Genomic DNA, 23,336 nt, shown 5'->3' with positions numbered 1-23,336 from the left:
GTATAACCAGATCTAAGTGTTGGGATACAGTTAAGCCTCAGGAATAAACTGGAACGAGGAATTTGTGCTGCAAACTCTGTTTCTTTTTGAGCATCTAATTGTCCTCACCTCCCTGCTGTCTCTATCTCTTGCATGACTTCTTATTATATTTTCAGAGGGGTGAGGAGCTATAACAAGGGTAGGGATTACTGCTGCCATTTCTCCACTATTTCAGAGAAAGAGGTAATAGAAAGAAATAATACTAAGGAAGTGTCTCTTCCTTGTTTACTAAGATGTTTTGTTTTCAATCAAGAATTGCTAGTTCTTTATGTCTTCTATTATTGTGGGATTACTTACAAAAAGTACACATATTCTAGGTATATAGCTTGATAAATTTTACATGTGAAAGCATGCCAGATCAGCACCCCAGAAAGCGAGTTCATGCACTGTCTCAGTTGATCTCATCCCAAAGGTAACCATTATCACTATATTTTGAACCTTTCTTCATCTTGGTTTACAAGATGATTGGGATGATAGAATGCACAAATAAATAGAGTGTATTCAGAACTACAGTAGATATTTCGATAATGCATGACTAGAGAAAGAATCTAGTGAAGGCAGTGGCATTTAAATGTTTTTGAACATGACCTACACTAAAGAAACAACTCTTTTTTTAAAGCACCATTACTAGGACATACATATTTATCTCTCCACGCTTATAAATAGGATGATGAGCAGCATGGCTTTCTCTGATTCATCAGGGGATGAAGTGAAAAACACGGCCCCCAAGAGCTCTGCTGTGAGTATCTTTTCCACTCAAGAAACCAGCCAGACTAAAAGTTAGGATCCTAGTCCAGACTCCAGATTCTTGGAAAGGTATCTTATTGTCCCATCTTGAGTCAGGTGTCTGCATCTGGACTGATTTGCTATGGTCTGGAGCGTGGGTTCATGCCTGTAAAAATGCCTGCCAGAGCTCTTTAACCTATTGCTCTTTAACTGGTAACTGGTGGGGAGAAGCAGTTCCCAGAAGAGAATTGAGCTGCGAAGATAACCTAGGAGTTCTATGTTATTGTGCCAAATTTGAATTTGATTCTCAGGTTCTCCAGGTAATTGCTCTATGGTACTAGAAAAATTATTTCTTAATTCATGTGGTTAATATATATTGTTTTTTATCTGTTCCAAAAACTGTGTAGGTTCTAAATCATAATACAGGGTGGGGCAACAGGAGGTTTACCATTGCGAGTATGCGAAACAGAGAGTTTGCCCTGCTCTGTATATGCCTTTCCTCAAGAAACAGCTTTATTCAGGTATAACTGACATGCAATAAACACATACATATATTTAAAATGTACATTGGTAAGTCTTGACGTAAGTATATACCCATCTAACCAGTACCACAATCAAGGTAATGAAAACATCCATCACCCCCAAAGTTTCCTCATGCCCCTTTGTAATCCATCCCTCTGCCTCCACCCATTTAGCTATTATTCTTAATTCTACAAGTAGGTCTTGTAATTCCCTATAAACACAAACTTGATTCACCTATTTTTGAAAGTGATCTTTTCTCCCACATTTTAAAATTGGTCATTGTTGTTTACAAAGGTATTTCTTTAGACATTTTATCGAATTTGTTTCAATTCATTTCTTGGGTTTTCCAAGTAAGTAACCATGATACCTGAAAAGAATTATGTACATAATATATATATTTACAATTTGGCCTTCCTGGTTTAGTTAGAACCTCAGGAAAGTGTTGCTAGCAGCACGCCTGCTCCTAACAACTTCAGGGCCTAGAACAAGAGTACAGAAGGAAGTCTACACACCATATGTTTAAATATTTAAAGATTACAAATCAAGCTAACAAACTGTTAGGTTAAAAAGCTCTATCCTGCTACCTCAACACACCTAACTTATAGCAAACATACATGTAATAACCCAGAAGGCTTGGTTCGAGTTTAGACTCCTTGAATGCCATGCCTCCCTATTGTACTTGAGATAGCTTTTTCAAAACACACCTCACATGACTTTTACTTCAAAAGATCTTATTTAACTGACCTTTGCTTAAAAATTATCTTCTCATGATATTGCGTAATACTTTAATCTTCCTCCTAGAATTAAAATTGTATAAACATCTCATTTCTAGAGTAAAACGAACACCAGCATTTATAATACCCCCAAAGAAAATCCAAATTTGCTTAGATCTTTGGATTTGTTTTAGAAATTGCCTCTCAAGCCTTTCTTACAGGCCATTGGTCTTCCTTGGCCCACGATTTCTCCTCCATGCCCACTCCACTGGAGGACCCTAAGAACTGAGGGTTTTTAGGCTTGAACATCCATATGACTTCTGAGGACAGTACCACTAGTGGATAGATTCTGAGCAAGTCCTCCGAAAATTCACCAACACATATCAAAAGTCTGGGACTGGAAGTTAGGCCATCATCTGTGACCTGCGCATGGCTTCCAAGCCAGCCATCTGTTTAGGGATGGTAGCTGGTATAACCGGAAGAACTTGAGAAGGCAATTAGCAAGCCCAGTTGGAGTTCCAAGTCGGTCACTAACTGGCTGAAGTGGAGTGAGTCATTTAACAAATCTGGGTTGAGCCCCAGTGTCATTAGCTATAAAACTGGAATAAGGACACTGGCATTAAGGACTTCACCAGTTTTGGGGGGAAGTCACGACTTGTCTGAGCTTCCATTTCTGGGCCTGTTACAATTAGGACTTGTGCTCTCTTCACCACACAGTTTTGCGCGTTTGTGTGTGCGTGGGGGAGGGGGGGAGATGAGAGACAGCACCGAGAGGGACAATGTACAACCTTTCTGAGCTTCAACATCTCAGAACACACGGCCAGCCCGCCAATAAAATTCCTGGAAGGACAGAGGAAAAGGAACAGAAAAATTCTGCAAAATACAGAGGGCTAGATAAACGTGAACTGTCTTTATGTAAAACACAACAAACTGACCTAAAAAAACTGTTTATGCGTCTCCTTCCTCCTGGCTCCAGTATAACAACCCCACTACAAAAAACAAGACCACTTTTTAAAAAAATTCTCACCCGCGTTGGTTCTCACCAGCCTGCTGACCACACCCTGAGAGGCGGGGACGGGGCGGGGGGGGCGTGGCCTAACCCGTTAGGCCTATTGCGACGCCCCGCCCCGTATTGCCTGCGCCTGCGCTGTGCGCACCGACCGCCCTGAGCTCCCCGGCAGGAGGTAAGGGACTTTGGGAGGTCGCCGCAGGGGCGTCAGGCCTTGATCCGCAAGGTGGGCTAGGTGCGCGGTAGAGGCGCCTCCAGGGAAGCGGGGCGTCAGGTCGGAAGTGCGAGCGCGTGGCAACTCGTCTGTTTCCAAGAAGTGGCGGTTTCGTTTCAGGAAGCCACTATTCGAAGCTGGTGTAGGGAGGCGGTGGACGGGACAACTGTGATGGTCTCCCAGGGTCTCGGGGTGAAAAAGTTCCTGGCGTCTGCCCTGCTCGTGTAGCACGGTGGGGCCCAGGTCGTCGGGGTCCCCAGCATCCCGGTCCCGAGACCGGCCCGCCCATCCGTTCTTCGGTGGGGGGTGTTCGATGTGTGTGGCCCTGGTGCGCTGTGGGTGACACTGCGAGGGGCAACGCGAGCTCCGGGGTAGCGAGGGGAAGACCGGCAGCGAGAGGTCCGAGCGTCCGATCAGCCAGGTCGGGGAAGGTCCCATGTCTAACTCCCTCCTTTTGTAAATTCAGAATCCGAGGCTCAGAGAGGAGTCCATATGGTAGGACCGAAGGCCTTGACTTTACTGTCTCCCGGCTAGAAACACGGGGCGACGTGCCTGAGGACATTCTGTGCCATCGGTGGGGAAATGTGGGTCTGGAGACTGATGGCAGGTGTGCATCACTTTTGGGTGGTTGGTGATGGTGGAGGGAGTTCAGAGATTTTGGACCTTTTCTGAGAAATGGGGCCTTTTAGTGATAAATAATCTCTTAAGTAATCTAGTTAACCTCCCAGTACATTTTCCTCGCGGGAAACATGAGTATTAGGGTACTCGGCCGGTGAAGGTTGTAAGTACTAAATGATGAAGTTTGTAGCTCCCGGAACCCCGATTCCCCGCCCCCCTGCCCCCCCCCCTCCACACAGTGTTAGTGCAGTGAATATGATTGCAGTGCTTTGATGTCTAAATGTTTGTCTGGTTTATGTAAAACATCAATTCACACATGTTTGAGGAAGACTTTATTTTGAAATAATGTTACAATTACAGAAAAGCTACAAAAGTAATAGAGTCCTCTGTAGCTTCCTTTAATGTTAACACCTAACTGGTAACATTATCAAAAGAAATCAACATAGGTCCAATACGATACCAATTTTCTTTAGATTTCATCACTTTTTTAAACTAAGGAACTTCTTCTGTTCCAAGAACCGATCTAAGATCCCACATTGCATTTAGTTGGCATGGCTCCAGTCTGTGACAGCTCAGTCTTTTCTGTCCTTCGAAATCTTTCTGCTGTAGAAGAGTCCTGGTCAGTTATTTTGTAGAGCCCTTTCGTGGGGTTTTGTATGAATTTTTCTCATGGTTTGATTAAGGTCGTGTGTTTTTGTGGATACCACAGTGCCCTTCTCAGTTGATCATTTGAATGGGTGCACGATGCACTGCATTTGATAATACCTTTGCTCACTTAGTTAAGGTGTTGTATGCAGGGATTCCCTAATGTAAAGCTACTGTGTTTCCCTTTGTAAATAATTGACATCTTGGGAGAAAACTTGTAAACTATGCAAATATCTTGTCTCTCCTCAAACTTTCACTTACTGACTTTAGCATCCATTGATGGATCTTGCCCTCAGTTAATTATTAATGTGATGCTGTGATTGTGACTTTCTGTTTCCCTTATTTCTTCATTTATTTATTTGAATTCTTCTGTAAAGAAAAGCTGTCCCCCCTTCCCATTTATTTAGGTGTTCAGTTATTTGATCAGTATGGACTCATTTATTTTTCTATTGGTTATTATCCTACATTTTTGATATTTATTTTATGTTCAAATTGTACCAGCTTTGACCTTTGGGAATTTCCTCAGTTGCTTCTTGTGCCCTTTTGACCCCCATCCTTTTGTGAGAACTTCCTTACTTTCTGACACCCTAAGATGCTTCATTCAGGCTTATCTTGTATTTTCCCTGCCCCAGCCCTGGAATGAACTGCTTCTCCAAGGATGCCTGGTTTCTTTTTTTGGAGAGGTATTTGAACACCAAGATCTAGAGAGTAGGTATGCTCATTGACACTGGGGTATCATTACTTCTAGTGCCAGGTATACACACACACATGTATACACACATATACACATATAGAGGTGGACAGATATGTAAATCTCTATACACACATATATCCATGCATATACAAACATTTATATTTACTTTTTTATCTGTATATATATAGATCTGTGTGTGTATGTGTATATATATGTGTGTATGTGTATATATGTATATATACACATACACACACACACTCACACAGGGTCTGGCACAATAATGTCCCTTTTTATTATAAAATCTTTTATTACAAAATCATTAGCATGGAATTCTGTAACGTAACAATATCACACTCAAGCACACCATATGACATTTTAGGTGAAATGTTCCAATTAAAGTACTATAAGTTATTACACCCATATTACTTCCCTACCAACCACACTCAATCAGGCGTTACTTCTCCCAGACCCTATAATATTTTTTAAAAAATTATTATACCTCTGATTCTCTTTTTAAATTATATATTTTATTGATTATGCTAATACAGTTGTCCCAATTTTCCTCCCTTTGCCCCCCTCTACCCAGAACCCCCTCCCTCCCACACTCTCAGGCAATCCCCACACCGTTGTCCATGTCCATGGGTCGTGCATATATGTTCTTTGGCTATATTCCCTATGCTGTAATTTATATCCCCCTGACTATTTTTTAACAACCAATTTGTATTTCTTAATCCCTTCACCTTTTTTGTCCATCCCCCAACCCCTCTCCCATCTGGCAACCATCAAAATGTTTTTTTGTATCTATGATTTAGTTTCTGTTCTGCTTGTTCATTTATTTTGTTTTTTTAGATTCAATTATTGATAGATATGTATTTATTGCCATTTTAGTATTTATAGTTTTGATCTGTTTCTTAAATAAGTCCCTTTAACATTTCATGTAATAATGGTTTGGTTTAGCTTTTTCTTGTCTGGGAAACTTTATCTGTCCTTTGATTTTAAATGATAGCTTTGCTGAGTAGAGTAATCTTGGCTGTAGGTCCTTGCTTTTCATCACTTTGAATATTTCTTGCCAATCCCTTCTAGCCTGCAAAGTGTCTTTTGAGAAATCAGCTGACAGTCTTACAGGATCTACTTTGTAGGTACCTAACTGCTTTTCTCTTGCTGCTTTTAAAATTCTCTCTTTGTATTTAACCTTTGGCGTTTTAATTATGATGTGTCTCGATGTGGACCTCCTTGGGTTGATCCTGTTTGGGACTCTCTGTGCTTCCTGGACTCATGTGTCTATTTTCTTCATCAAGTTAAGGAAGTTTTCTGTCATTATTTTTTCAAGTAGGTTTTCAATTTCGTGCTCTTTCACGTCTCCTTCTGACACCCCCAGGATGCAAACATTGGTATGCTTGAAGTTATCCCAGAGGCTCCTACTATCCTTTTTTTTTTTTTAAGTCTTTTTTCTTCTTGCTGTTCAGATTGGGTGTTTTGTACTTTCTTATATTCCAAATCACTGATTTCATTCTTGGCTTCATCCACTCTACTGTTGATTCCCTGTAAATTGTTCTTCATTTCAGTTAGTGTATCCTTCATTTCTGACTGGTTTTCTTTTATGGTTTCAATGTCCTTTTTTATGCTGTTGAAGTCCTCTCTGAGTTCATCTGCTCTTCCCCTAAGTTCATTGAACACCCTTATAACCCCTGTTTTGAACTCTGCATCTAGTAAGTTGTCTCCATTTTATTTAGTTATTTTTCTGGAGTTACATTCTGTCCTTTCATCTGGGCTGTGTTTCTTTGTCTCCTCATTTTGGCAGCCTCCTTGTGTTTGTTTCTGTGTATTAGAGCTGCTATGACTCCCTGGCTTTGTAGAGTGGCCTGATGTAGTAGGCATCCTGTAGAGTCCAGTGGCACAGCCTCCCCTATAACCTAAGCTGGGTACTCAGGGTGTGCCCACTGTGTGGGCTGTGTGTACCCTCCTCTTATAGTTGAGCCTTAACTGCTGTTGGCAGGTCAATGGAAGGAATTTACCTCCAGGACAATCAACTGTCCTGTGACTGGCTGTGATCACTGACCACCAACCTCAGACCACCATGGAGGATCAGCTGTTCAGGGGCCTATTCCACCAAGCCGGACTTACTTCAAGGCTCTAATGCCCACTAAGTCTGCCCCTTGAGTGTGTCACTTGTGGAGGTGATTGGGTGTTGCTCCTATGTGTTCTGTAGCTGTCCATTGGGTGTGCTTGTTTTGGGCCCTCCCGGGAGGTGCAGGCCAAGGTCAGCCACTGACTCTGTTCTGTCCAGGGCTACCCAGCATAGGCCACTACTTGTGCTGGGTTTGGAAGTGCCCAGAAGAGCCCTACCTGTGAACCAAGGCCAGCTGTCATTAGTGATGTGCCTTGAACCAGGAGCCACTGAGAGGTACAGTAAGCCCAGATGCTGCTTGATTGAGAGAGTTTAGGAAAGTCTATAGCATGAACCAAGACGAGCCAAGAGAAGCCACTGGTGTGGAAAAGCCACTGAAAACAGCTTGTGTGGGCCTGAAAGTTGCATGAGACAAACAGTGTGAGCCAGGTTGATGGAGTCTTAGATATGGTGCCTGCATGCTGTCTCTGAGGGGAGAGGGTTCACTGAAGGAATAGAGGCCACTGCCAGCTTTCTGTATGGGAAGAAGCTGCCCCCAGCTCTCACCCTGATGCCAGACACTTCAGTTCCTCCCTGCCTGCCACTGGTGCCTTTCAAGCTGCTACCCTGGTGCTGGAGCTCAGAGGGAGTGAATCCAAGTAAGTCCATGTGCAGGCCCTTTAAGAGGAACAGCCTGGGACTCCAGAAGTTTCTGTCTTCCACAGCCTCAGTCCCCGTTACAGCAAGAAGTTATAGGGACTTATCTTCCTGTCACTGGAACCTTGGGCTGGGGGTCCTGGTGTGGGGCTGGGATCCCTTGCTCCCAACATATCCCTCCCGGTTTTTATCAGCCACTTGTGGGTGTGCGACCAGCCCTTTCCTCCTCTCTGCCCCTCCTAGCAGTCTCGACGCGGTTTCATCTTTAATTCTGTAGTTATAGAAGTTCCACTTACTCGATTTCTGGTGGCGCTGAGTAATGGTGGTTCTGTAGTTTAGTTGTGATTTGCTGCGGCAGCGCGAGGGGCTGAGCTGTGTTTCCCTGCGCCGCCATCCTGCCACGGTGATCTTACGCCTGTGGTTCTAATCTAGCACCACAGGCTTAGTCTGTTCTTGCGTCTTATTTGTGATTCTTCTGACAGCAAGAAACCCGGTTTTCATGTTCTATAAAATATTTTCTTATTTGTTCAATCCTACTATATACATAACACATACATAATCCATCTTTCTAACCCATACCTCTGTGAGAACAGATTTACTAACTGGAGAATAGTATTGTTGTGTGTAGTTCTTTTTGTCTTTAGCCTTATGTTATCCAGTTAAAGTACTGGGTAACACTGTTTTATAAAGTTACCTACATTAGTTATTTTCTTCCCCCACTTCTTCCAGTGTGGTTATGCCGTGCTATTCATTTGTAGTACAGTTAGTTTTGTTCCACAGGGATTGGGTTCTATTTGGGTTTTCCCACATACTGGTGGGGGGTTGTTTTGGTTTGTTTTTTAATTTATAAAAATTCATTTTGTCGTATATAGTTCTGTGAGTTTTGACAAATGCATATAACTGTGTATCCATCACACTGTCAGCATGTCACACACCAATTCTATCGCCCCAAATATTGTGTTACACTTTTTAAAAACTGTTAAAACAATATATTCCATTTACGCTTTTAAAAAATGTTAAAAGTATCGGGTTGGCCAAGAAGATCGTTATTTTTTTCTGTAAAATAAAAGACACATTTCTCATTTTCACCAATAACTTTATTGATTTGGATATTTTGAGTATGACAGCTGTCTCCCACTATTGGCTTCTAGTGGGTAGAGGCCAGGGGTGCTGCTAAACATCTTCCAAAGCATAAGACAGCCCCACAGCAAAAAGTTATTTGGCCAACACATCAGTAGTGCCAAGAATCTTCACAAACCACTTTTGACATGTTCAATCAGTCACAGCCCCTTCTCCATACACCGCACAAATCTTTCCTTGTGTTACAGTTGCATTTTTACCTTTCTTGAAATAATAAAGCATAATACAAAAAAAATTGTATATTTTCTTCCATCTTCGATATTAAAATGGCTGTACAAAAATTCACCAATTCCTATAAGATTTTTTTAAAGGCACACTGATATGACAGCTGTCACAATACAATCTAACAAAATTGTTTTGAATGAAATTAAAGACAACCAAGCACTATTAGAGCCATCGTACAGAAAAAAGCTAAACAAACGTATTGGCCAACCTAAAACACAACTCTAAGAAGTTTGGGAAATTAGGCATTTTTGTGTTTTTGCTTGTCTTTTTCATAGGCACATTTTACTAAGTTTGATGTTTATGTATATGTATTTTTTATTTTTGTGTTAATTATATTAGAAATATGTTCCAATTTTCTAACTGAAAAATCAAGAAATGCTGAAAGACACTCATTTATTCAGTCACACTTTTAAACCACATTTTATATATTGAATTAAGATCTTCCCTTAACAGCTTACAGGTATTTCAGCTGTTTTGTGATCAGCGCCATTGCTGGACAACTCTGCGTTTCAATGACAACACGCGTATGAAATTTTTTTAATGCTAAATTCTCTGCTTAGTTTTACATAGGCATTTATTATAACTTTACAAAACTGGTAATGGTGGAGAGTAGAAAAGACACCAGCCAGAAGGAGGCCAAGAGCTGGAAAACAAGAACTGAACCCCAAGGCAGGGTCTTGGGGCAGATTGTCTTCCCTGAGAGATGGCTCTTATGAGGCAGCAGCTGATCCTTGGGCATGGGAAGCTGAGGGGTGGAGTCATGCATGTTTCTGACCTGGAAATATCACCTTGGAACTCAAAAAACAATAGTATCATCATAGCATAGGGCAACAGTGAAAACAAGCCAAACAATCAATAATTGGAGTTTGCGAAGTACTATAAACTTATTAGTGGAAGAGAAGGCAGAATCATTTGAGTAATATCTTCAAATGGTACATAAACTTTAGAGGCAGTTGGGACATAAAGGAGCTTCTAGACATAGGGAACATCATTGCGAAGCCCAAAATAGAGATTGGGTGATGATAGAATGGTAAATCTACTTAGGAACATTGTCTTTTCTTGTTAAAATACTAGGGGACTGTTGGAAATTTTTGTTCGGAGGAGAAGCACGTTGCCGTTTTAGATGTACAGTAACTGTAATCTGGGGGGGCGGGGATCGGAGAGGCGGGAGGCTGAAGGCAGGCCAGTTAAGACATGTTGTCACGTGCTGTGCAGATTGTGCTGTTTGGCTGGAGAGAGAGGATTAGAAATGGCGAAGGGGCCTGTGAAGAAACATTTTCGTTTCATCAGCACCTATTGAGCACCAGGTGTGCCTAAAAATATTTTGGTAGGAACAGTGGATAAGTATAAAGATATATTCCTATAATATATACTCTGCATAGTAGAAGAAAACACAAGAGGCAGTGTGATAAGCTGGGAAACATTAATGTTAAATAAATAGTCAATACTTTATAAGAGTCTGCTATATATTAAATATAACAAGAAAAGGATATATCTTGTAGTAAAACAGACATTTCGCATGAGCTCGCAATTCCTGAAAGAAATGCAAATGGCTAATAAATCAATTTCATTAGTAATTTAAGAATTGAAAAATAAACAATATTGAAGCACTATTTTGTCACCAAATGTCCAAGAGGAGTGATCATACCAAGCATTGGTTGAATTATGGGTGAATGGACATTTTGTTATGTTGAAAGTGGAAATGTAAATAGGCACCACCTTTCCTGGGACATTTGGTATCAAAAGTCCTAAAAAATGTGTAAACCTACTAATTCTATTACCAGGTATTTAATTTAAAGAAATAATTATAGATGATAGTTTGGTTTATGTGCAAGGATGGTAATTACACTGTGGCATAAGTTATAATGGTGGAAACTTAGAAACAACCTAAATAGCCAACAATAGATGATTAATTATATTATGGAACATCTATGCCAAGTAATACTATGAGTTATTAAAAGATACATTGTAGAAAAGTAGTTTAAATGGAAATACTTCTGTTCTACTTAATCAGGTGATTCAAAATATATCCTCTCTTTTATTTGTTCATTCATTCATTTGTTCACCCCGTAACAATACACTTTATTATATTGATTGCTTTTTGCCATTCTACTCCTTTGGGTTTATTGTCTTTATTGTTAACATATGTGTTTTAATAGTTCTTTTAATAATGGGCTTTGTAATAAACTCAGTCTTTGTATGTCTGAAAATTATTATTTGCCTTCACTTCTAAATAACAGTTTCCCTGGGTATATACCAACTCCCTCAGCACTTTGAAGATATTCCTGTCTTGATATCTTGCTTTGATGAAAAGTTCGCTGCTTTTAGTGGTTTAGTTTATCTGTCTTTTATCTTTGGCTTGCTTTTTATGATTTTCTCTTTGTCTATGATGTTCTATAATTTCCCTGCTATATGTTTAGGTACATTTTTTTTTAATGCCACGGGGGCTTAGGTGCATTTTCAACTTGAGGTTCTACATCTTAATTCTGAGCACACTCTCTTTGAACGATGCCTTCTCACCACTTTCTTCTTTCCTTATGGGACTTCGCTTGTTATTGAGCTTCTCATTGTATCCTTTATGCACCTTATTTTCTCTTTATAGTTTGTGCCTCTTTATTCCTCTGTGTTCTGACTGATATCTTCCAAACAATAATTCTCTCTTCAGCTATGCAGCTTACTGTTTAACCAATCTTTTGAGGTTTTTGAGTAGAATTTTTAAAGTAGACTTTTTACTTGGTTTATTTTAGATTGGCCTGTTTCTGTCTCATAAAGTTATTTTTAAAAAAGATTCTATTCCTTCCTTTATATCTTAGAATATTTTAAAGTGTACTCATTTTAATTTTCTTTTTAGATTACTTTATTATCTCTAGTCACTTAACTCTGAATTTTTCTGTTTTGCTGGGTCTGAGGACTAACTCTTTTGGCAGTTAACTTCTCCATGTGTCTCCAATTCCCACTCAGTCCCGGAGGACTCATTTTTGGTGTCTGGAGATTTTCCTTTTTTGCTCTTGAGCTTAGATCAAACATAAAATCCAAGTTGCAAGCAAATAAGATTATATGTATAACCAACACTTCAAATTTTTCAACTGTGAAAAGAAAGAGAAACAGAACATTGTTTAGAGTGATAGTTCCTAATGTTTCTGGAGTGACAGATCTCTTTGATAATCTCGTGAAAGCAATGGATTTGTCCTCCAAAATAAATCAAAGTGCATCCACAATTTTTCATAAAGATTCAATGACTCCTCAAAGTCTTGTTGTGATCTCTCTGGACCCTGGTCTAAAACATCATCCGAATGGGATTAACAAGGCAAATTTAATTTTTTTTAAATTATGGAATATGTTGTGGCTAATGAGGTGGCATGGAACCATGGTGGAGCCCTTTATTTATATAAAATCTAATAAACTCAAATTTGTGAAATAGACACAGATAAATTTTTTCCAATTGGAGTAGGTGTGGAGTCCTGCAGCCTGCTCACTTGCAATCCGTATTCTCACCTAACCTGGCCTAAAAAGCATACCCTTGGACCTTCTGGAACACTGGTAGAAACTTGTGAATTAGAAAGAGCATTTGATTGGGCTTTAAGGAGTCCTGGGTTCTCATTTCAGCTGTGTCACTGATTATTTGCATTGGTTGTGGACAATGCTGATTACTTTGTAGGAAAGGGAAGAGGCAGTTTGAGGGACATCAATGAGAAGAGTTGCATGCTATGTTATATTTAAAGTAGATAATTACATAGATACATTATGATGACATTAGAAATGAAGTTTGATACAAGCTGAAATGTTAAGAATTAAAATTTTTTTCCAATCTTACCATTTGACACCTTTTTCAGAAAGGTTATTCAATATCCAAGGTACATTGGAAATGAAAACTTGGGCAGTATACTCCTAGTTTTTAAAGATGTGTACACATGTACATGTACATATACATGTATATATTTGAAAGACCTGGAAAGACACATCAAAATGGAAAGAGAAGGGATGGGCAGTTAACTAGGGATGAGCAGATGACTGTTGATCTTATTTTACTCTTTTTCATGTTTTCTAAACATTCTAAAGGAAATATACATCATTTTTGGACAGAGAAAAGGGTTTCTAAATAAAAGGTTTCTTAAAAAATCAGTCACTGAAGTTCAGCATTAAGTTGAATATGTATTTAGAATAAGTTATAAAATTATACCTAATAGTTGGCTTGTAAAAATAATAGGAACTTATTTAAAAACATTCTTTAATAAACAATTCTCTTTTAGGTTTTTCTGTATGAGTAGAGAAGACAGTTGTTGCAAGTAGAAGGGACACAACATTTATTAGGATGTCTGAGGATGAAGAAAAAGTGAAATTACGCCGCCTTGAACCAGCTATCCAGAAATTTATTAAAATAGTAATCCCAACAGATCTGGAGAGGTTAAGAAAGCACCAACTAAATATTGAGAAGGTAAGTTTTTTCCATTTTATACCACAAAAAAAAAACAGTTTCATATTCTGATTTATATTTGTTTTATACTTTAACTAAATTCAGAATATTAAACAGGGGATTTTGCTAAAACATCTACCTTCTATTGATTTGGCAACATGATTTATTCTTTCATCTGGTTTAATTTTTGTTCTGCAAGTAGACCTCTTATTTCTTTTTAGGAAGGGATATAAGGATACGATCTGTATCTTTTTAGTTGTACATACTGATGTATTAAGCAGTTAATTAAAATACAAACAGTTTGATAGCGCACTAGAATGCGAAGGCAGCAAACCTGGGCGAAGAGACCCACCTTCGTTTACCCCGTGCAAGTATTCTGGGGCTCCAGTGTGTTTCCATCAGCAACCCCTAACCTCTTCAGGGGCATGGAGATTAAAGAGGCAAATCATTATGGGATATGAAGGAATTTCCCAACTTCGTGGCTTCCCTTTGAGAAAAGCCCAAAACTGAGAAATACTGCCTAGAGGTCAGTTTGGGAGATAGGTAGAGGGAAGAATTGGTCTAAGGACTGTGGTGGAAGTTGCATAGAACCTGAACTGGCCAACGTCTGGTGGAATGATTGTGACATTTATGGGAACATCAAATTTACTGAGTGCTGAGCCCCGATTTTGATAGGTTATGTGGTCTCGTCTGCTGTGGGGCAGGTCAGTGGCATTTGCTCCTTCATCAGAACCTCCCTCAGCATGAATTTCAGGCTGTGTGGCCCTCCTTTGATTTGAGGGGTGGGGTGGAAGTGGTCACTATGCCTCTCTATATAAGCAGTATTTATCACCTGTACTGACGATACCTTACACAAGTAAGAAAAATGTCAACTTTTTCTCCCATAGATACCATCTGTTCTCCGAGTATTTAAGTATTTTTTAAAAGTATAGAAATAAGTGCCAAGAATATGATGAACATTTCTGTACAAATATGAAGAGCTCTGCAATTCAATATTAAAATTTTGTCATCCCTCAAGTTCTTTCTTTACCCATAGGCAATAAGTACTACAACTTTCAAGGATGGGGAAGTTGTTTGGTAAACTGGTTATTCTCGTCATGAGCAGAAACAAATGAGAGTTCCATGCTTTAATTAATGAGGGAGGCTCATTCTTCTAGCACTGTAACAATATGGAAATAGTTGTTTGCTTTTGATTGATCATATCGGGTGGGAGGTTTAATAAGGTGCCTTTCAAGGTCCTGAGCTCATTTTGAAGTGCTTGGTTACAAAGATGACAAGCATTGGCCATTCTGCCAAAGACTGGCAGAACTGATACTGAAAGGCAGAAATACGTGGACTGGGTCTACAGAGACCATTTTTTCCCCTTACTGTCCTAGTCTACATTTGAGGTTTGGCATGTCTTAGATTTCCTTTTTCTTATATTTATTCTTGATGAAAGTGCCTACTGTTGATACCTTCAGAGCTTAACCACGTGGACCATTCGGTGGTCAGTCGTCAGAGCCCCGAGAGAAGGGTGCGTGAGGATAGGAACGGCCCGTTACTGAGTTGATTAATTGTAGCAGACTTCATAAGAAAATTATTCTGGGGCTATATTGATCTTTCTTTGCCAGAACAGCTTTTTGTTAGCTTTTTGTGAAATTTGTACTTTGGAAATGTTTAACAAGAGGAGACTAATTATAAATTACAATATAGGCGATGTTGTGTGGAGCTAAGCAGTTAAACTCATACTGATCTGTTTTATTCCATATTCTTATCACTCTGCCTCTAGGATTTCTAGTTTAGTTGTGAAAGCGACTTTGTATCTATATGAGATCGAATAGCATACTTTAATAGATAGTTTATGGCAACGTAGAACTATTTACAAGCAGCAGTGTTCACTGCAGACGAAAGAGTTAAGAACTAATTTTGGACTTCAGGTGTCTAATGGTGCCTCACTTTCAAAAAGGCATTTCTTCCTGAGGGAAGAGTGTAGAAAGATAAAATATTTATTATGTTAGCCATCCGTCATCCGATATGAATTGAAAAGAAGAAAGTCAGGCTGAAGGGAAAGGGAAGGGAAGCCTTGGTGGAGTGACCCTGCAGCATCTGGAAACAATGACGGCAGTGTGCTGCGGACACCTGGGACTCTGTTCCGGGGGCCCTGCAGCCCCACATTTTAGTGCACGTGATAGGCTTGATTAGAGTGTAATCCTGAAACTTGTTTTTAGCATTCGCCTTTCTTGGCTCATGTAAGATCGACTTAAGCATGGTTGGGAGGAATAATAGGATAGTAAGCTTGGAACACACTTCCCTTTCTTTCATATTGTAGGGTTCGAGGAAAAACTTACTGTGTAGCATGTACTGTGTTAGTATATGGCTAGAGTGCAAGGGGCAGGAGAGCCCAAAACTGGGTATGAAGTAAGAATTTTTGGTTTTTCTTCTAATCCTCACCTGAGGACATTTTTTCATTGCTTTCAGAGAGAGAGGCAGGGAGAGAGAGAAACATGAATGCAGGCGAGAGCATGGATTGGTTGCCTCCCATATGCACCCAGACTGGAGGTCGAACCTGCACCCTTTCGGTTACAGGATGATGCTCCAACCACCCAAGCCATGCCAGCCAGGGTGATTTTGTTTTTGTTTTTGTTTTTGCTTTTATTTTTAATCTCATAGTTATGGAGACAGTCTAGGGCACAGGTGGCAAACACAAGGCCCAAGGGCCGAATCCGGCCCCCCACCTTGTTTTATCCTGCCTGGCACCTATTTCTACCCAGCGGGAACGCTGAGCTCCTTGCCCCTAGTTAAGGAGTAGTTACATTTATACAGTCCTAAAGTTACATCCGGCCCTTTGAAGGCAACCACAGGCTGATGTGGCCCCTGGTGAAAATGCGTTTGACACCCATGCTCTAGGGCTATAGTGGCAACTCGGACGTCATTAAAGACCCCGGCTCTTGTTAACTTGCTGTTCCATCATCACCTTGTTTCTGTTTTGCAGTAAAATAGCAGCTCCAGCTCTCACATCCACATTCCAGCTAAAATGAAATAATCAGAATCACAGTTTTCCTATGTTCTTTTTTTCTCTCAATATTCTCTATTCTCTCTCTCTCTCTCTCAGAGACTCCTCCTGTTCTTATGTCATGGATACAGTATCATATCATCTCTCTGTGGTGGCATTATTATATTTTTGTTTTCTTCTGCTTCCTTGTCTATTTTCCCTGTCTCCCTTTTTCTTTTCTTTTCATTTATTTTACTCTTTTTCCTCTCTCCCTCCCTCCTCTTTCCCTTTCTTCCTTTTTTTTTTATGGTAACCTATAGAAGTCTGCGCTTTCTTGGCCAGCTGTTGATATTTAAAAGTGCTAGTTAAAGGGTGTGTGTGTAGCAAGGTAGGGGTAGGAGCCTTGTGGCCTGAAGGGGCGTACAAGTGAGGATCCATTTTAGTGGGGAACCACTAATACTATTCTTGTGTGTGGTCTTCTGTGGTGGTAGGGGCAGTGCAGTTGCTTTGGCCCATGGAGAGGGCTTCTGGTAGACTGCCTGTTCCTCAGGTAAACTTTCAACCAGTCCTTCGGCTTTTAGGTCCACTGTAATACACCTGCCTGGTTACCTTGTGGGCATTACTTCTGGTTACTGAGCCTTTCTGGGGTAGTGCTGTACTTGTTGGCTTGCTCCTTGCCTCTGTCCGCCACGATCCACCCCTTCTGCAGCCTTAGGTTCCAGCTTTCTCTAGTCAGGTAAGTCAGCTGCAACATGTTCATACTCTTTTCAGCTTCAAAATTTTGTTAAAACTTCTCGGCAACTGGTATCTTCTGTTGTATTCTCACCATTCTTGTGAATTTATACCTTTGAACGTTCTTTACTGTCATTTTAGTTGGGTTTTGGGAAAAAGAGAGATGAATGTGTTCAATCTGCCAGGTTTAATAAGGGAAATTATTTATTACAGGAAATACATATATGTTAGCTTTTCATACATTTTGGTGTTTGTTGTTTTCTTGTATTGTTAGCACTGAAAATGACATAAAACTTAGATTTCTAATCCTCAAGAATCCAATCGAGGAAATAAGATAGGAGATACTTAGAGAATGACAAGAGGCAACATGTAATTAGATGGGAACATGAGTGACAGGTGTGAAGCATGAACTCTATGGTACAAAATCAGACATAATTAGCCTTATGGATTGGTTTGTTTTTGAACTTGTGGTTACCACAAAACCCTTTTCCATTTCTCTTTTTATTTCGAGAGTGTTGATTTCAATATTTTAATCACATTTCCCCCCCTCTTCCCTTTGTTCTGATTGAGTTGCCTTCCTCTGTGTTCCAGGGCAGGAAAGCCTCAGCAGCAGTGGTGAGCGGTAAAGGGCCTAACGGGGTGCGTTCCTCCCGGTCGGTATTAGGTGAGCAGTGACAATGACGTGTCCCATAGCTCTGGCCAAGGAGGGAAGAAGCCTGTGTGGGATACTGAGGAAATTTCTGAAAAAGATTTTTCTAGTGTTAAAAGGTATACATGGGAGGAAACAGTCTCTGCTCTTCCTGGTCTTTTTCTCCCTTTTCTGTGCGGATCGACAGCCAGTGGAAGACAAGTCGGAGGACCAAACTCTGCTGAAGATACTAAATCTCCTGAACTAAATAAACCACCTTGGGATTATCATCCTACTTCTAGGCTCCTTCTTATGTGAGATAGTAAATGTCCTTATTATTAAAGCCATTTCTGAATTTTGAGTTTTCTGTTATTTGTGATCGGAAGCATCCTAACTGCTTCAAGTTCTAGCACAGTTTTAAACCAAACCCGTCGTGCCGCCGTGCACAGAGGCAATATGAGATGACATCATCTGGAAACACTGCAGCTCAGAAACGCTTGTCCGTGGTTCCAACTCAATGACATTTTTAAGGCATTACTTCTGATTTCTTTTCACACATTTTAAATCATTTTAAATTCATTTTCCTCTCCAAAGACTTGTAATACTAGCCTTTAATAATGTAACCTTAGTTAAGCAGAACATTGTGTAGCAAGCAGTAGGAAGTTTGAACTATATTATCTTTATTTCTCTTCAAATTTCATTCTTATAAAAGATAAGATCATCCAGTTCAACCTCCACCCAAAACACTAATCTCTTCTACAGTTGACAAGTGAACAAATAATAATAATGAAGATTGAGTGCTGTGCCAGGGTTTTTACATATATATCATATCATTTAATTCTCACAGCATCCTTGTAGGTTAGCCTTATTTTTGTCTTCCTTTTTAGGCTGGGGAGCAGACTTAGAGTAGTTAAATTACTTTGTTGAGATCACTGTGTCGATACATGTGTTTAACTTGTAATGTTGTGCTTGGAACATGGTGTGCTCCTAATAAACACTGTGTGGAATGAATGAATATGTGTGTGCATGTGTGTGCATGCATACAGCCTAAGACTGCATCAGCTGTTTTAGGAGCCACTTTATATTTCCGGCTTTTTTATTGGTTTTGTAATCAACTAAGTAAAATGCATAGGACTTTTTTATACGAACTTCAGCTGTTGAGGCAGAACATACCTCAAAAAAAGTTGGCCAAAAAGTCTGTTTAGTTTTTTTTTGTGTGTAAAATGAAAGACACAGTTTTCATTTTCACCAGTAACTTTATTGATTTGGATATTTTGAGTATGTCAGCTCTCTCCCATGTGGTATAACATTGATTGATCTCAACTAATGTCTTGATTTGATCACTATCAACTTCAACTCATCTACCCAACCATGGAGAATCCTCCAGCAAGAAATCTCCATCACGAAACTTTGCAAACCACTTTTGACACATTTGATCATTCACAGCACCTTCTTTGTACACTGCACAATTTTTTTTTTGCATATCAGTTGTGTTATTACCTTTCTTGACATAATAAAGCAAAATACACCGAAAATGTTGCTTATTTTCTTCTATCTTCAATATTAATTTTTTTTTAATGCCTGTGATATGACAGCTGTCACAGTACAATCTAACAAAATTGTTTCGAATGAGGTTAAAGACAACTAAGCACTACTAGAGCCATTTTAGGAGGGAAAACCAAATGAACTTTTTGGCCAACCCAGTACTTGTGCAGTTGCGCTTTTTAATTTAAATGTTAGTCTTTACATTTATTGTTACATTTCTCCTTATGTGGAATTGTGATCTTTCATCGATGTAATTATTCCTTCTAGTTTGTTATTTGAAAAGTTGGCATTTATACATTTTTTATTTTCAAGGCATTGATGATAGATGTTAGACAGGAAAGGGGTAGAGTGTGCTCTAATATATTGTTACCATTTCTGTAAATTCTCACAAGCCGTCTCTCTGATAATCTGGTGTAGACTTTTCTCAAAGATCTTTGGTCTGCAGCGTTTCATAGATATTTCCTTTTGTGAAAATTGAGTCAATATTTGCTGGTCTGTAGAAGCCTTTTCAGTTCTTTCCAGGTCTTCATGGATAAGCGAGTGCCTCTGTGATTACATTTGCAAGCCCTTGTGGTTCACGCTGATATAATTTCTCTGGGCCTGTTGACTTGGACTCCAAGCTTGTTCTTACTCTTCCTTGGTTTTCATTTTCTTCTTGATCATGTTTATTGTAAACTGTTCTCTTTTGAAGGTCATTATTCTCAATGAAGAAGATGGAAAAAATCCAGAGTTGAATAGTTTTGCTTTCTCTCCTACCTCTATTAGCAGTTCCCACCCCATTTTTCCACCTTTCAGAACATTGTTTTTTGTTCAAATCCCAGCTTAGTTCCTTACTGTGGAATGTGCCTGACTGATTCTGTCCCAGTCAGATATGAACACCCCATCTTCACACAGCACCGTGTAGTCGGCGGACCTTGAGGTGCACAGATGTACTAGGCACCAATCAGCCGTTCAGGGAGAGACCGCAAATGCCCATGACTTTTAGAGAGTTTTAAAGGTAAAATTAAAATCTTCTGCATAGTGTTGTTGTGAGAATTAAGGTATGTGGGAAACTCCTAACTGCAAGGTTGATAGTTACAACTGGGTTACGGAAGTAAATCAGCCTACCCGGGCCCAGGCAGGGGCGCTGTACAGGTAATAGTTTCTAAGGCATTAGGAGATTCTCATTATTCCTGGGACTTATCCTTAGTGGGGTTTTTTTTTTTTGGTTTATATTTTTGATATTTCATAGGCACTGTGAGGTGAATCACTTTAACTTGCATCGTGGGGTAGGTATTGTTTATCTTCATTACAGGAGTAATCCTCAGCTTGTGACTTGCAGTCACTGGGCCATCTGTTAATACAATACAGCTTTGTTATTTTCTGTGTAGACAATCAGGTCATCTCTGAAGACAAACTTATTTTTCCTTTCCCTCCCTCTTTCCCACCTTTCTCTCTCTCTCTTTTCTTTCTCTCTCTTTTTTCTTTCCTTTCCTTTTCCCTTTCCTCCCTCCCTCCCTCCCTCCCTCCCTTCCTTCCTTCCTTCCTTCATTCCTTCCTTCCTCTCTCTCCCCTCTCTATCTTTCCCTCTCTCCCCCATCTCTCTCTGTCTGTCTCTGTCTCTCCCTCTCTCTCCTCCTCTGCCAGCCCCTGTCTCCCTTTCCCTTTCCCTCGCCTTACTGCACTGACTAGGGCCTCCAATGTGATGTTTAATAGGGGTGATGAAATCAGACATTCTTACCTTGTTCCTAAGATTAAGGAATGGTCTGCCACTACTAAGCAGGGGTTTTGTAGCTGCCTCTATCACGGTGAGCACATTAACTTCTATTTTTAGTTTGCTGAGAGTTTTTATAATGGATAAACATTGGTCAAATGGTTGTCTTTAAATCTACCATCTTCCTATTTTTTTAAAAGATTTTATTTATTTATTTTTTTAGAGAGAGGGGAAGGGAGAGAGAAAGAGAGGGAGAGAAACACCCATGCATGAGAAAAACATTGATCAGTTGCCTCTCTCATGCACCCTGACTAGGGATCGAACCCACAACCCAGGAACACGCCCTGAGCAGTAATCAAACCAGCAGCCTTTCTGTTTGTCGGATGACACCTCACTCCCCGAGCCACACCAGTCGGGGCTACCATCTTCCTATTTTTATCTATTTGTCTCATCTTTTCTTTGTCCCCCTTTTCTTTTTTCAATCCTTTCTTTTGAGTTAATTGCATATTTTTTAGAATTCCATTTTTTCTCTTTTGTTGACTTATTAGTTATCCCTCTTTGTTTTTTATTTTTGTTTTTTAGGGGTTGCTTTATATTTCAGAGTATTCATCTTTAACGTATCATACTATGCCATCCAGTAATGGTTTTACATATAACTTCATGTATATTGTGAGAGCCTTAGCCCTGACTGTTGTGGCTCAGTTGGTTGGGCGGCGTTCTACAAAGTGAAAGGTCACAGGTTCAATTCCTGGTTAGAGCACATGCCTGGGGTGTGGGCTGGTCCCCAGTCAGGCGTGTGCCAGAGGCAGCCTATTGATGTTTCTCTCCCTCTGTGTCTCCTGCCTTCCCCTCTCTCTAAAAATAAATAAAATCTTAAAAAAAAAAAGAACTGTATAGCAATCTACTTCTATTCCCTTTCTCTCTGGGTCTTTGTAGTGTTATTTGCATATATTTTACTTCTGTATAAGTTACTAACCCCACAATACATTGTTGTTATTTTTGTTTTAATCGATGTTATCTTTCAAAAAGATTTTGAAAATAAGAAAGAAAACACATTTTGTGTTTACCTGTATCTTTAACATTTTCAGCACTCCTTTTTTCCCCCACCATTTTTTAAAATCCTCATCCAAGGATATGTTTATTGATTTGAGAGAGAGCGGAAGGGAGGGAGGGAGAGAGAGAGAGAGAGAGAAACATGAATTTGAGAAACATCCATCAGCTGCCTCCTGTATGTGCCCTGACTGGGACTGGGACTGCAAGCTGGGTATGTGCTCTGACCGGGGATCGAACTCACAGCCTTTTTGGTGTACAGGACGATGCTCCAACCAACTGAGCCACCTGGCCAGGGTTCAGGGCTCCTTTCATTCCTCTGTGTAGAACGAGATTTTCTAGCTGGTACGATTTTTTCTATCAGTCTAACGGACTTCCTTTAGCACTTTTTATAGTACAAGCCCACTGGTGATGAATTCTGTAAGCTTCTTTATGTTTGCAAAAAAAATATTTTGCCTTTAAACAATTTTTCTTTGGGTATTGAATTCTAGATTGAATTTTAGATTTGTTTTCAGTATTTTCAAGATGTTGCTCCACCATCTTCCGGCTTACATTGTTTCTCATGAGAAATCCTCTGTCATTCTTATCTTTGTTCCTCTGAGCTTCATGTGTTTTTCTTTCCTCCAGCTACTTTTAAGATTTTTCTCTGTCACTTATTTTAAGTAATGTTATGGTGATGTACATTAGTATTGTTTTCTTCATTTTTGTTGTTTATGGTATTCCTTGAATTTCTTGTACCTGTGGGTTTATAGCATTTTTTAATCAGATTTGGAAAAGCTTTGTCCATTAGTTTTACAAATATTTCTTCCTGTCCTCTCCTCTTCTTCAGGGAGTCCAATTCCATGTGTTATGTTGCTTTCAGTTGGCCTGTGGCTGAGCAACAATGGATTCACTGTTCGTTTATTGTCTGTCTTTTTCCCCTGTGTTTCATGTTGGATTATTTTTATTGCTATGTCTTTGAATGTACTAATCTTTTCTCTCATGTTTCAGTATG

General features: G+C 39.8%; 1 protein-coding gene across 2 annotated transcripts in view; it reads left to right on the top strand.

Annotated features, from left to right (window-relative positions):
• Positions 1-3,126: 3,126 nt before the first annotated feature.
• STX17 (syntaxin 17) overlaps positions 3,127-23,336 on the top strand; it is a 53,198-nt gene continuing 32,988 nt past the window's right edge. The window contains exons 1-2 of one of the 2 annotated variants that reach the window (XM_024560042.3): positions 3,127-3,184; positions 13,560-13,744. In XM_024560042.3, coding sequence (XP_024415810.1) covers positions 13,622-13,744 — 123 coding nt within the window. In that variant the 5' untranslated portion in view covers positions 3,127-3,184; positions 13,560-13,621. Of the gene's footprint in view, positions 3,185-3,232; positions 3,831-13,559; positions 13,745-23,336 lie in introns of those variants that run through there. The other variant, XM_024560043.4, reaches the window with a different exon arrangement.

Source organism: Desmodus rotundus, chromosome 1, assembly GCF_022682495.2.
Source record: "Desmodus rotundus isolate HL8 chromosome 1, HLdesRot8A.1, whole genome shotgun sequence".
Taxonomy (NCBI): Eukaryota; Metazoa; Chordata; class Mammalia; order Chiroptera; family Phyllostomidae; genus Desmodus; species Desmodus rotundus.
Note: the sequence above shows the minus strand (reverse complement) of the source record. Positions and strands in the feature narration are given on the sequence as shown.